The sequence below is a fragment of the Brachionichthys hirsutus genome, unplaced genomic scaffold, assembly GCF_040956055.1.
Source record: "Brachionichthys hirsutus isolate HB-005 unplaced genomic scaffold, CSIRO-AGI_Bhir_v1 contig_328, whole genome shotgun sequence".
NCBI lineage: Eukaryota > Metazoa > Chordata > Actinopteri > Lophiiformes > Brachionichthyidae > Brachionichthys > Brachionichthys hirsutus.
The window spans coordinates 141411-152042 of record NW_027180446.1 but is presented as its reverse complement, the minus strand read 5'-3'; the positions used below and the strand labels follow the sequence as shown (position 1 = coordinate 152042).

Sequence of the window (10632 nt, the reverse complement as noted above, 5' to 3'; positions counted from 1 at the left end):
AAGGGAGTTTTGTTTCCGTCTCTCTTGGAAACAATTACCTGCAAATGTAATCTTTAATCTGAGATGTTCCACATTACAGGATATGTCACTTCAATTACCGGTAAAGTTTGTCTTCAGTGACCCGCGTCACTGAATAGGCTGTACAACTGTGTGTTTGTGGACAGTCTGCCCACTTACATCGAAATGTATAAAAGCACGACAGAGAAACACGATCTGTGAACTGGATTAAGGCTAATCTCTGTTTGACATCATGAATGGGCATCTCGTCTTTGACCCTGATCTACAGCAGGTTGATGCAGCCCCCCCCCCCCACCCGCACAGATCTATTCATCATCTCAGAGACCCCCCCCCCCACCCCGATTCATGCTGAACTCCGAACTGAACATTTTAAGCTGCCAGTCTACTGCGTCACTCTTGCGCCCCGCCGGCGCGCACCTGAGCGCTGCGGCCCAACATGGCACTGATTGGCCAGCTCCACACAGTGGTGGAGCGAGTTTCACTCACACACACACACACACACACACAGCCGGAGCTGCGTGTTCAGCCTGATGGCGTGGGAGCCACTGATGACAACTTTGGATCCGTGTTGGCTGAAGATGAACTGAGGAAATAAAGTGAATTCACAGAGTCTGGTCAGACTACTCCCTCTAAAAATATTCCAAAGCCAGATGACCTCTGAGCGGTGTGCGTGTGTGTGCGTGTGCGTGTGTGTGTGTGTGTGTGTGCGCGTGCGCCCTTCAGTGTGAGAGTGTGAGCTACTTCATGGCTGCAGACCAAGAGTATCCTGTCAACAGGAACTCCTGGATTTGATACGCACCGGCCTCTGGCCACAGAAGGAAACTGATTTGTTTGCAGTGTGTGCTCAGTGGGTTTATATCTCTGTTCACCCACAGAGTCAAAAATAAAATATAATGAAAAGGTCTTTATCCATTATTATGGCCCGTAATTATTGGTTTTGTTCAACAAAAATGATGTTCATGAAAAATACATCACTAAAACTGGTTTCTGTCCAAAGAACCGGAAGTAACGTGTTTCCATGTGCGTGCCAGCACACAGCGTGTCCGTGTCCAGCCTGTAACTGTCAGCTGTGTAACACAGCAGAGCAGGTTAGATCAGTTTGACACGTCAGGTTTTCCCTGTAGAAAAACGCTTTTGAATTATTATTTTTTTATCTGTTTAATAGTTTTGATCGAACTAAAACTTGGGAGAAGACAGAAAAACAATAATTCAGGGGGACTCATGGTGTTCTGTTCTGGGGCCACTAAAAGTAGCTCCTCCTGAAGAACCCCCCCCCTCTCTCTCTCTCTCTCTCTCTCTCTCTCTCTCTCTCTCTCTCTCTCTCTCTCTCTCTCTCTCTCTCTCTTCCCTTTCACGGGGCTCAACTTGCAATCAAGGAGGAGCCGCCGCCTCCTCCGGGGCTTCTGGAACCTGCTCCTCAAATATAAAGCGCTCCCCTCATCCACCAGGAAAGACTGAATCGTAACATTTGCAGGAGGAGCCGCTGAAACATCTGTGCTTTTCCCTTTCAACCTGCTCTCCGCGCGCACACGCACAGCGTGAGAGACTGGTGAGAGCAGCGTAAACTCTAGTGATCTTGTCAGTGAGTGTAACCGCTGGATTTTAAAGAGCAGTCTACTTTGGGGGGTTTTAATAGCTCAACGTACACTTCGACTAAGAAGCCAACTTTTTGAATACAGGCGCGCGTAAAGTTTGGAGAGAAGAGAGTGCGCAGATGGCAGCCCTCATCAGTGCGTACTCGTCGTGGCCAGAATCCTTTGAGTGTCCTCCAGGAGATGGGGACGTGTCCGACGGACAAGGACCTCACAGGACCCCCACGGACAAGGCACCGGAGCCGCGGATCCGACGGCCCATGAACGCGTTCATGGTGTGGGCCAAAGATGAGCGCAAACGGCTGGCGGTTCAAAATCCAGACCTGCACAATGCCGAGCTCAGCAAAATGTTGGGTGAGATGAAGGAGATTATTATTATTATTATTATTATTATTATTATTATTATTATCCTACAAACTGTCCACTTGTGTTTTACAAAAGTTTGTAACTTGTTTCAAACTCCAGGAAATCTTTATAAAACTTTAAGACAAAATAAAAAACTGAAAAATTATACTTAGTAGTCCAAATCACGCACTCACTCCACAGCCGTTACAGGATTTTCTGAATTTCCATTACTTGAAAGTGAATGTCGCCTCACCGTGAGATTCGTTACTTTATGAGCGCATAAGATGAGAGAAAGGTTCGTTGGATTTGGATTAGTTCTGAATATTAAAATTCAGCACTCTCGCTGCGTGGAAATCACTTTAAAGACAATTTCAGAACAGTATTACTTTAATAGAGATTTTAAAAGCCTCACTTGAATTTTTCCTCTAGTATCTCAGCGACGCTTGTACAATAAAATCAAAATCCTTGTATAAGTACACGTATACTTGTAAATAAAACTTTTCTGATTCTGTTTTCCAACTTGTGCTTATCTTGAAATTTTGCACGTCTTTTAAATCACTGAGTAAGCTGAATACAGTTTTAATAATTGCCGGATGTTTTTTTTTTCATTCGCCCTTTAAAGGTTGGAACACATCTGAGAGAGCAAATCTCAATTGTTAACTTTAAAAATATTCATATGTATTTATCATAATAAGGGAATACTTTTTGTGTTATTGGTTGTAGTCTATTTAAATCACTTTAATTTTGGAAAACAATGTAATGCCACAAATATTGATGTGATTTTAATATGTTTATGTTTAAGAAGATAAAGATTAAAAATCCCTGGGAACATTGATGTGTTTATTTTATAAGGTTTAATAATTTTTAAATGGGAGATGAAGAAAACAGTAAAAAAAAAAAGTGATGAAACTGCAAACTAGTTTTTTGAAGTAATTAAATTTTGAGAAATATATTTTTATTATTTTTAAATATCTCCTTCGCCTTTTTCTTCTAGGCAAGTCGTGGAAGGCTCTGACCCCCCCTCAGAAGAGGCCCTATGTGGAGGAAGCGGAGAGGCTGCGGGTGCAGCACATGCAGGACTACCCTAACTACAAGTATCGGCCTCGCCGGAAGAAACAGCTGAAGCGCATCTGTAAGCGGGTGGACCCTGGCTTCCTCCTGAGCGGCCTGGCCCCCGATCAGAATGCCCTGCCCGACCAGCGTGCCCTCTGTCACCCCCTCGACAAAGATGAGGGCAGCCCTGTCAGCGGCAGGTTTTCCAGAGCCAGCCCTGCCCTGCCGAGCGTCCGAAGTTTCAGAGATCCAGCGGGCTCCAACAGCAGCTTCGACACCTACCCCTACGGCCTGCCCACCCCCCCTGAGATGTCCCCCTTAGACATCGTGGATCACGAGCATGTGCCCCCTTCTTATTATTCAACATCTGGAAGTTCCTCTGTCTCCTGCTCTTCTTCAGCCTCCTGTCCCGACGAGCACCACCAGAATCAGACACACATGGGTAGCCCGCCGCCCTACCACGTTGACTATGCTCAGACCCAAATCCACTGTGGGGGCACACACATAGGTCACATCCCCCACATGTCCCAAACTGGTGGTGGTGGTGGTGGTGGAATGATCCCCGGGCCGCTGCTATCTTACTACAGTACCTCAACTTTCCCCCAGATTCACCATGGGCTCCATCAGGGTCACCTGGGCCAGCTGTCCCCCCCACCAGAGACACAGGGTCACCTGGAGACTCTAGACCAGCTGAGCCAGGCTGAGCTTCTGGGTGAGGTGGACCGCAATGAGTTTGACCAGTACCTGAACTCCACTGGGACCATGTTCCACCCGGATCAGGGCAGCAGCATGACTGTCACAGGACACATCCAGGTAGCGTCCGCAGCCACCGCAGCAGCTACGGCGTGTCCCAGCAGCACCACAGAAACCAGCCTGATTTCCGTGCTGGCAGACGCAACGGCGGCCTACTACAACAACTACGGCATCTCGTAAGCTTCGCCACGGCGTCCACTAAACATATGACTGATAGAGACACCACAAAGTCTAAAAAAGAGTGAAACAAATTTGGAAAATGTTGCACTCAGGTGCTAGGAAGGGAACATTTTTTGTGCTCTCATCTGTAATTTCAAATCTCTTCTTAGCATCTTTGAGTAACTTCCTGCTACCGTGATTTAAACCTGAACTGACTGCAGGGCAATATGATCGTCTGGAGCCGAGGAAAGAACAAAGAGCAGTTTGGAGGAATATGAAGAATGGAAATGGACAACTCAGGGATGCAGACGCAAAGTACTAAAGTATGCCACCTCCAGTTGTCATATAATTTCTAATACGCAGGAAAAATTGTTAAAGACTTGTTGTCCACTTGTAAATGTCGCCCGTCACCGTTGCCGCTGCGGCATGTACAGATGCGCCTTCAAAGCTTATTTAAGTCCTTTAATGTGTTGCATAAAATCTAATTGTAATGCTATTATCGACGATTTCCATTTGAACATTTGTATGATAGTTAGTTTCGGGAGTCTTTCCTCACTAGTTGTAATTGAATGAGGTTTCAGTTGGACATTTGTTTTTTTTGTTTTTATGCAATTTAAAGAAAACGGTGTATAACAAAAGAAAAAAGGCATTTATACTTCTTCTCAAGTACTTAATAATATATAATCATAATATCTACGATGAAAATAATACTGTAACTATAACTGTATGCTGATTTAGGTTTGTGAAAGACAATAATTTAAAATAAAGTTCAATTTTTTATACAAATTCTGTTGCGTGTTGGACAATGTGCTCACAGAGTTCATACCACAATAAAATACTTTCATTTATTATTTTATTTTGACACCTAAACCGAAAACATCTCTCTCTCTCTCTCTCTCTCTCTCACACACACACACAAATTATTTTTTATTTACGCATGTTTCACAAATTGGGTTTGCTTTCAGACGGCCTTCTATTTTGGGCTCTGTCTAGTTACTGTTGTGCGGCCCATTCTGACACCCACTCCCCCCCCCCCGTTTAGTTTTTCCACCCTCCATCAAATCATCCTTCTCCATCAGTCGCCTCTCGCTTTCATCCCCGTTCAGAGGATTAGTGTAAAACAGGCACAGCCGTCTCCGCCCACCTCCATCTCCACCGTCCTTTGTTTTTCTGGAGTCTTATTCTCGGTACCATTCTTAGGCACGCCGGACCCCCTTCCACCCCAGCCCCCTCGCCCCGCGTTCTATCTTGCTGATGCAGACCTTTCGTAATCTGTGCAAAAATAAATAAACGAATAAAACCGGAGACCTCGTTGACTGCCTTACACCCTCCTCATTTTTCCTCCCTCCCCCTTCTCTCCATCTTCCCTCTCACCCTCTCTGTTCTCTTGAATTTTTCTTTTTTGATAAAAGGAATTCAGGGGACTTTTGACAAATCCTGAAGTCTGGCTGGTCTTCCTGCATTTTTGGGGGGGAATGGTTGAGTCGTGCTTCTTGTAAAGAGGATGTGGCGGAGGAGCGGTGTTTCCTGACTGATAAGGGAAAAGCCTCTCTCCATCAGGATGTTTGGGCCTAGATGGGCCCTGCTTTAAAGCACCAGAGAGAGAGGGAAGGGAACTCACTGTCCAGCCAGCGGGAAGAAACACTGCTGTGTTGATTAGCATCTTACGCACCCACCATTTTTCAGGAAAGGCTTTATCATCGTTTCTTGTCGTAAATTGAACAAAGATGCGCCGTTAAAACGCTTGCAGTGAACAAATGCACCGAAAATGAAGTTTGTCTGCACCCACACTCAACCGTGATCGTGTATCTTTGTGTTGTGATTATGATTAAACTTACATGAGTGACAACATTTATCAAGCACCACTGTTCGCAACCCAGCTGACATGCTCATTTCTGTGGGGTTAGATCATTACCCTCTGGGCCTGCAGGGGTTCGAAACCCTACAGAGGGTTCCATTTAAACGCAACCGTATTTTTGGGCAGGTGGTGCCCCAGGCGTGGGGGTGAGAAAGTAGTCTGAGGTGCGGCATCAGCCCAAGAGGTTTCAGGGTCAACTCTGCATGGGTGCTGCTGCTGCAACCTCCCTGGAAAGAGACTCGCTGCACCCAACAACTACATCGACCACCTCAGGGTAGGACGCTGTAGCAGAGACAAGGACATGGACAAGGACTCAGATGTCAAAGCGTCATCACGCGAGACCCCAGATTCTATAATGGAGCAGAGTCAATAACAAGACTATATTCTTCTTTTATATTCGTGCAAAGTTCAACACACAGCAGACTAAAAAAGTTTTCATGATCACTGTGGCAAATATGACATGAATCAATAAACCAGAAATCTACAATTCAGCTAGTGTCACATTAAAAAGTGTCCCCCAAAAGATGTGAAATTAGGTCTCTTGCCAACCAATAATAATCCATCCATCCATTGTCTTGGCCGCTTTATCTGCTTTACAGGTCACAGGTGTTGCTGGAGCCTATCCCAGCTGACTACGGGCGTGAGACAGGGTACCCCCCCCCCCCCGGATGCATCGCCTGCAGATAATCCATAATCCATTCCATTATTTTTAATTTTGTCAAACTATAAATACAAATTCATTCTTCAAGATCATCAGCGTTATTCAAACAGCTAAAACTGCAGATAGAGAACTCAAAAGTAACATTTTCAGCAGTAAATACTAAAAACAGAGTTATAATATAAATGGATTTCCAGTAAAAACCATTCATTCTGGCACTGCTGCTTTTTAATGGCATCAACTTTCATATTTCACCATCTGGTCTTTATACATTAATTAATAGTGGTTAATAAGATGTTAACTTATGTTAGAAGGAACTTGTTTTTTATTGGCATATCAAAATTCGTTGTGTGGCATGTCTATAGATGAGCTCCGGAGGATATTTTGAAGTTGTCTAGATGTGAGGTTATAATCCGTGGAGGTCGACTCGTCAGCGCAACCTTTGGAACCCTCTGGGCTCTGGTGGAACCACGAGATGGCCATTCCTGCCGTTTTAGATATAAAATAAAATAGATAATATAAAATAGATATGCGATCAAATGTATGCATCATGAAACCTTGTGAACTGCGTGAACTGAACACTTGGAGAAATTGTCCATAAATACTCTCCCTCTCAAATCTCTTTCATTTGACTTGTCTAATCATTCATATATTTGCAGGATTATGAGATTTACAATATTTGCAAAAAAATATATAATGATATAGGTTGAACAAAAGACAAAAGAGCCTCTCCTTGTTTTTTTTTCGCTCTGATTGCTGACTGGCTCAGATCCAGTCTCAGGTCAAGCCTGTGGAACGAGTCTGTCAGGTAGTCTGTTATGTTTCCTATTTCCCCTTCTGCCGTCACGTCACTTCCTTGGGCAAACAAACAACTTGGCAGTGTAACTCAACATCAACTGTCAAGGTAGCGACGTAAGGCCCGCTGTGTGCAGATGAGGCGCACAGCTGTGCAAAGGATTATCTCTATGCTGGGACCAAAGTGAGCCGTGATCATTACAAATGTTGCGTCCTCCGGAGGTACGAAGGAGGCTAACTGTCTGGTTGGTTCAGCGTCCATTGTGTAGCTGGATAGGGAGCGCCCAATCACATCGTGCTATTTACTCGGGGTCAAGGGGGAAGGGACTGATTTGTAATAAATGACTGTGGCGTATTAATGTCTGAGACAGAGATGCCCTTTAAACCTTCCTGCTGTGTGAGCAATATTCCTTAATCCACCACTGTAAAACATATTTGTTCCTGCATGGGATTATTTGCAACTGAATGAAACGAGTGATGCTGAGCGAATTATCATGGCAAAAGCAAAACACAGTAAAACCAATTAGAGCCTCCTCATCGCTGCTAATGTAGTGAACTCCACACCAAATTAAACTACTCTGTGTGGATAAAGACACATTTACATCAGCAAATACTAAATGTTGTCGGAGTACATTTCCAGTTGGAGTGCGTAACAGCAGCATAATAACATGTTTACAATTTATACTTGGCCCTAAATCTGGCCAAATATGGAAAGGAAAGGAAAAGGGGGGGAAACACACACATCTCACAGCGAGGGATTAAGGGTGCAGCTATTCTTCATCTCATTGTGGCTCAACAACAGGCAGAGTATGGGGTGGCAGGCAGGCGTGTACGTGGCCGGATGAAGAATGGACCAGACTCGTCGAGGGACAGGTGCCATGTGGCAGAGGATGTGCAGGGATGCAGATGGGGACCTCTGGAAAACTCGGGGGACCATATGAGCAGCCAAGGGCCTCCCACTCGTACCTGTGCCGTGAATGCTGCAGCTGAACAGGATCCGGCACCTGTTCTCAGCAGATACAGGCGAGCGGCGAAAGCACGGAGGGAGGCCAGCACATGGCTGCCAACCCTGGGAAGGAGAAGGCTAGGTTTCCAGTTAGCGGCGCCTGATTATTGGCCTGAGCTTTACCGCAGAGTCGACCAAAAAAAAAGATTGAGATACGTGCTGTCCTCCAAAACAATTTGCATTTCTGTAAACTCCTCACTTTAACAAGAGCTTTCTTGTGGATTAAAATGTTTTATGTAAGGCTGAAGTAAAACTTAAAAAAAAGAAATCAAAAGGTGTTAAATATCAGCACATTTGGATGAATTAAATGAGCAGTTTATGTCCTATTTTTACAGGATAGTCTCTGTCTAACAGCACTGATTTTCTTTTGACTGCAGCAGGTTCTTCTGAGGATAATGCAACTACGTGTCTCATTGTGGAGGAGCACATTCCTATTGTGCTTCCTAATTGCGATGAGGCTGTTCCATGAGCTAGAACAGCCTTAACTGTTCAGTGTGTGACATGTTGTTAGGTAATGGGAGGAGCCATTACACAATTAAATTTACATTTTAATTGAGATGATTATGACTTTTAAATCCAATGTTTTCATCCTTTGACAGCTGTATTTCTTTAGGACTGATGTGAGATGTGTAATTGCAACGAATTAGGTTAATTCCTAAACTGTTAGAAAGCCGGTCATCTTTTGAGGTGTTGCTATTTTCTTTTCTTTATGTTTAAAACACTAATTTAGGCTATGTCCACACATTTAGTGAATTTGGATAATGCCTTTAACCCTTTAAAGCCTGCACCATGAAGGAATCGTCAGAACACTCAATTTTTTGGAAAATAAGGTCTTAATGGAATCTTCTGACAAATTTGTAAAGAAATTGTATGTGTGTATCAAATATGATATGACAATCAATGGTTAAAGCGCTGCCTGTCTTTGATCTCAAGTCAGTCTCGATCTCTTCCATTTTATCGGGCCCTCATGCTGCCCTCGTGGTTCTTGCCCCATCATCCTGCACCAACATCGTTTACTCAGCGTGCATCCTGAACAGCAGACGCACTAATGATTCAGATGAGTGATGCTATAAGTTCAGTGGTGTTGCTGGTCCTCTTTTAACAGCTGCTGGGGAGAACAGACAAAGCAAAGCACCAGAGCAGCTGATGACAGCTCATGGGACACACCGAGAACCATTACGTTTGCAGTTTCAGCAATCAGATCCAGAATCCAGGATCTCTTCTGGATCATCATCAAAAGGTTCTAAAGTGTTCTTGGTATCTTTATACACCAACCATGAAAATTAAAAGTGAATCGGAGTTGATGTGTATTTGTAACTGATTTTTGAATCCGCAAATGGGATTTTCAATGTTAAAATTGAATATTTTTTACTGCCTTCATTTTGGATCCGATTGAGATGAAATTCAGTGGTGAGATAGAGGCCCCCATCCTACATGACTGTGTCAAATTCCATTAACATTGTTCAATAATCAAGCAATAATCGCTGGTGATTACATAACCTCCTCCTGTAATAATAGCTGTCTAAATCACTAATTATTAAAAAGTATACCATTATTTGCTTGATAAAATATGAGTTATGTAATTATTCAGTTTATCATACATGAAACAAATGTAACTCTTAAAGTCAGTCATGGTTAAAAAATAATCTGCTGTCAAAACGTAGTAGCTATGATTGAAAATTTATTATCATCAGCAGTTGAAGTTTTCAGACCTAAAATCACATTATTATCATTGATCTTATTAGCGCATTTTTGCTTTACCTGCAGTTTTGTTTTTCACATTTTTAAATTTACTTTACTTTTCCTAGGTATCATTTGTGTCCACAAACAATAGATAAATAAACATCTTGTGTCTGTGATGAATGAAATATCAATAGTGGGTAAAATATGTTCCTTTGACAAGATGTTGTGATTTTTTTTAAACTGATATTCAGAAAAAAAAAGTTTTACACATACACAGAAAAAAAGCAAAGATAAACATATGTAACATTATAAAATAAATATTTAATCATTTAAATTGATTCAAAATAATCTGATATTTACATGGAGAAAGGTAAAAGATTTAATACATTTATATATATATTCAGTTGTGTACAAAATGGCATGTTTTCCCTCAGTTGTCCCACATGTAAAAATGAAGGAAGAAAGGATGTATTTTTTCAGTGAACTTCAGCGGAAAAAAATGCATCAGTATCATGAAACTGTTGTCATAAAATAGGTGCAGTTAATCCTCTAATCTCCTAAACTGTAGATAACATCTTGTAATGTCTGACTATTTGTCATCACATATGTATAAGATGCTGCATTCTATTATAAAAATAGAATAACACTAACATGACTGGCAAGCAAACTAAATATAGAGTCAAATGAAATGTAACAGCATTAACTAAATAAA

The 10632-nt window shown here is 42.7% G+C and overlaps 1 protein-coding gene across 1 annotated transcript; it reads left to right on the top strand.

Annotated features, from left to right (window-relative positions):
* The first annotated feature begins 1732 nt into the window (after window positions 1-1732).
* On the top strand, window positions 1733-3941 carry LOC137914963 (transcription factor Sox-7-like). Its single transcript, XM_068758445.1, has 2 exons — window positions 1733-1964; window positions 2950-3941. Exons 1-2 carry the CDS (start codon window positions 1733-1735, stop codon window positions 3939-3941), a joined length of 1224 nt encoding a protein of 407 aa, XP_068614546.1.
* Window positions 3942-10632: the final 6691 nt, after the last annotated feature.

Excerpts from the sequence above, each read along its gene's own strand:
- LOC137914963 (XM_068758445.1), top strand. The coding sequence starts at position 1,733 with ATGGCAGCCCTCATCAGTGCGTACTCGTCGTGGCCAGAATCCTTTGAG. Across the intron at positions 1,965-2,949 it reads CGAGCTCAGCAAAATGTTGG|GCAAGTCGTGGAAGGCTCTG; the intron begins GTGAGATGAAGG and ends TTTTTCTTCTAG.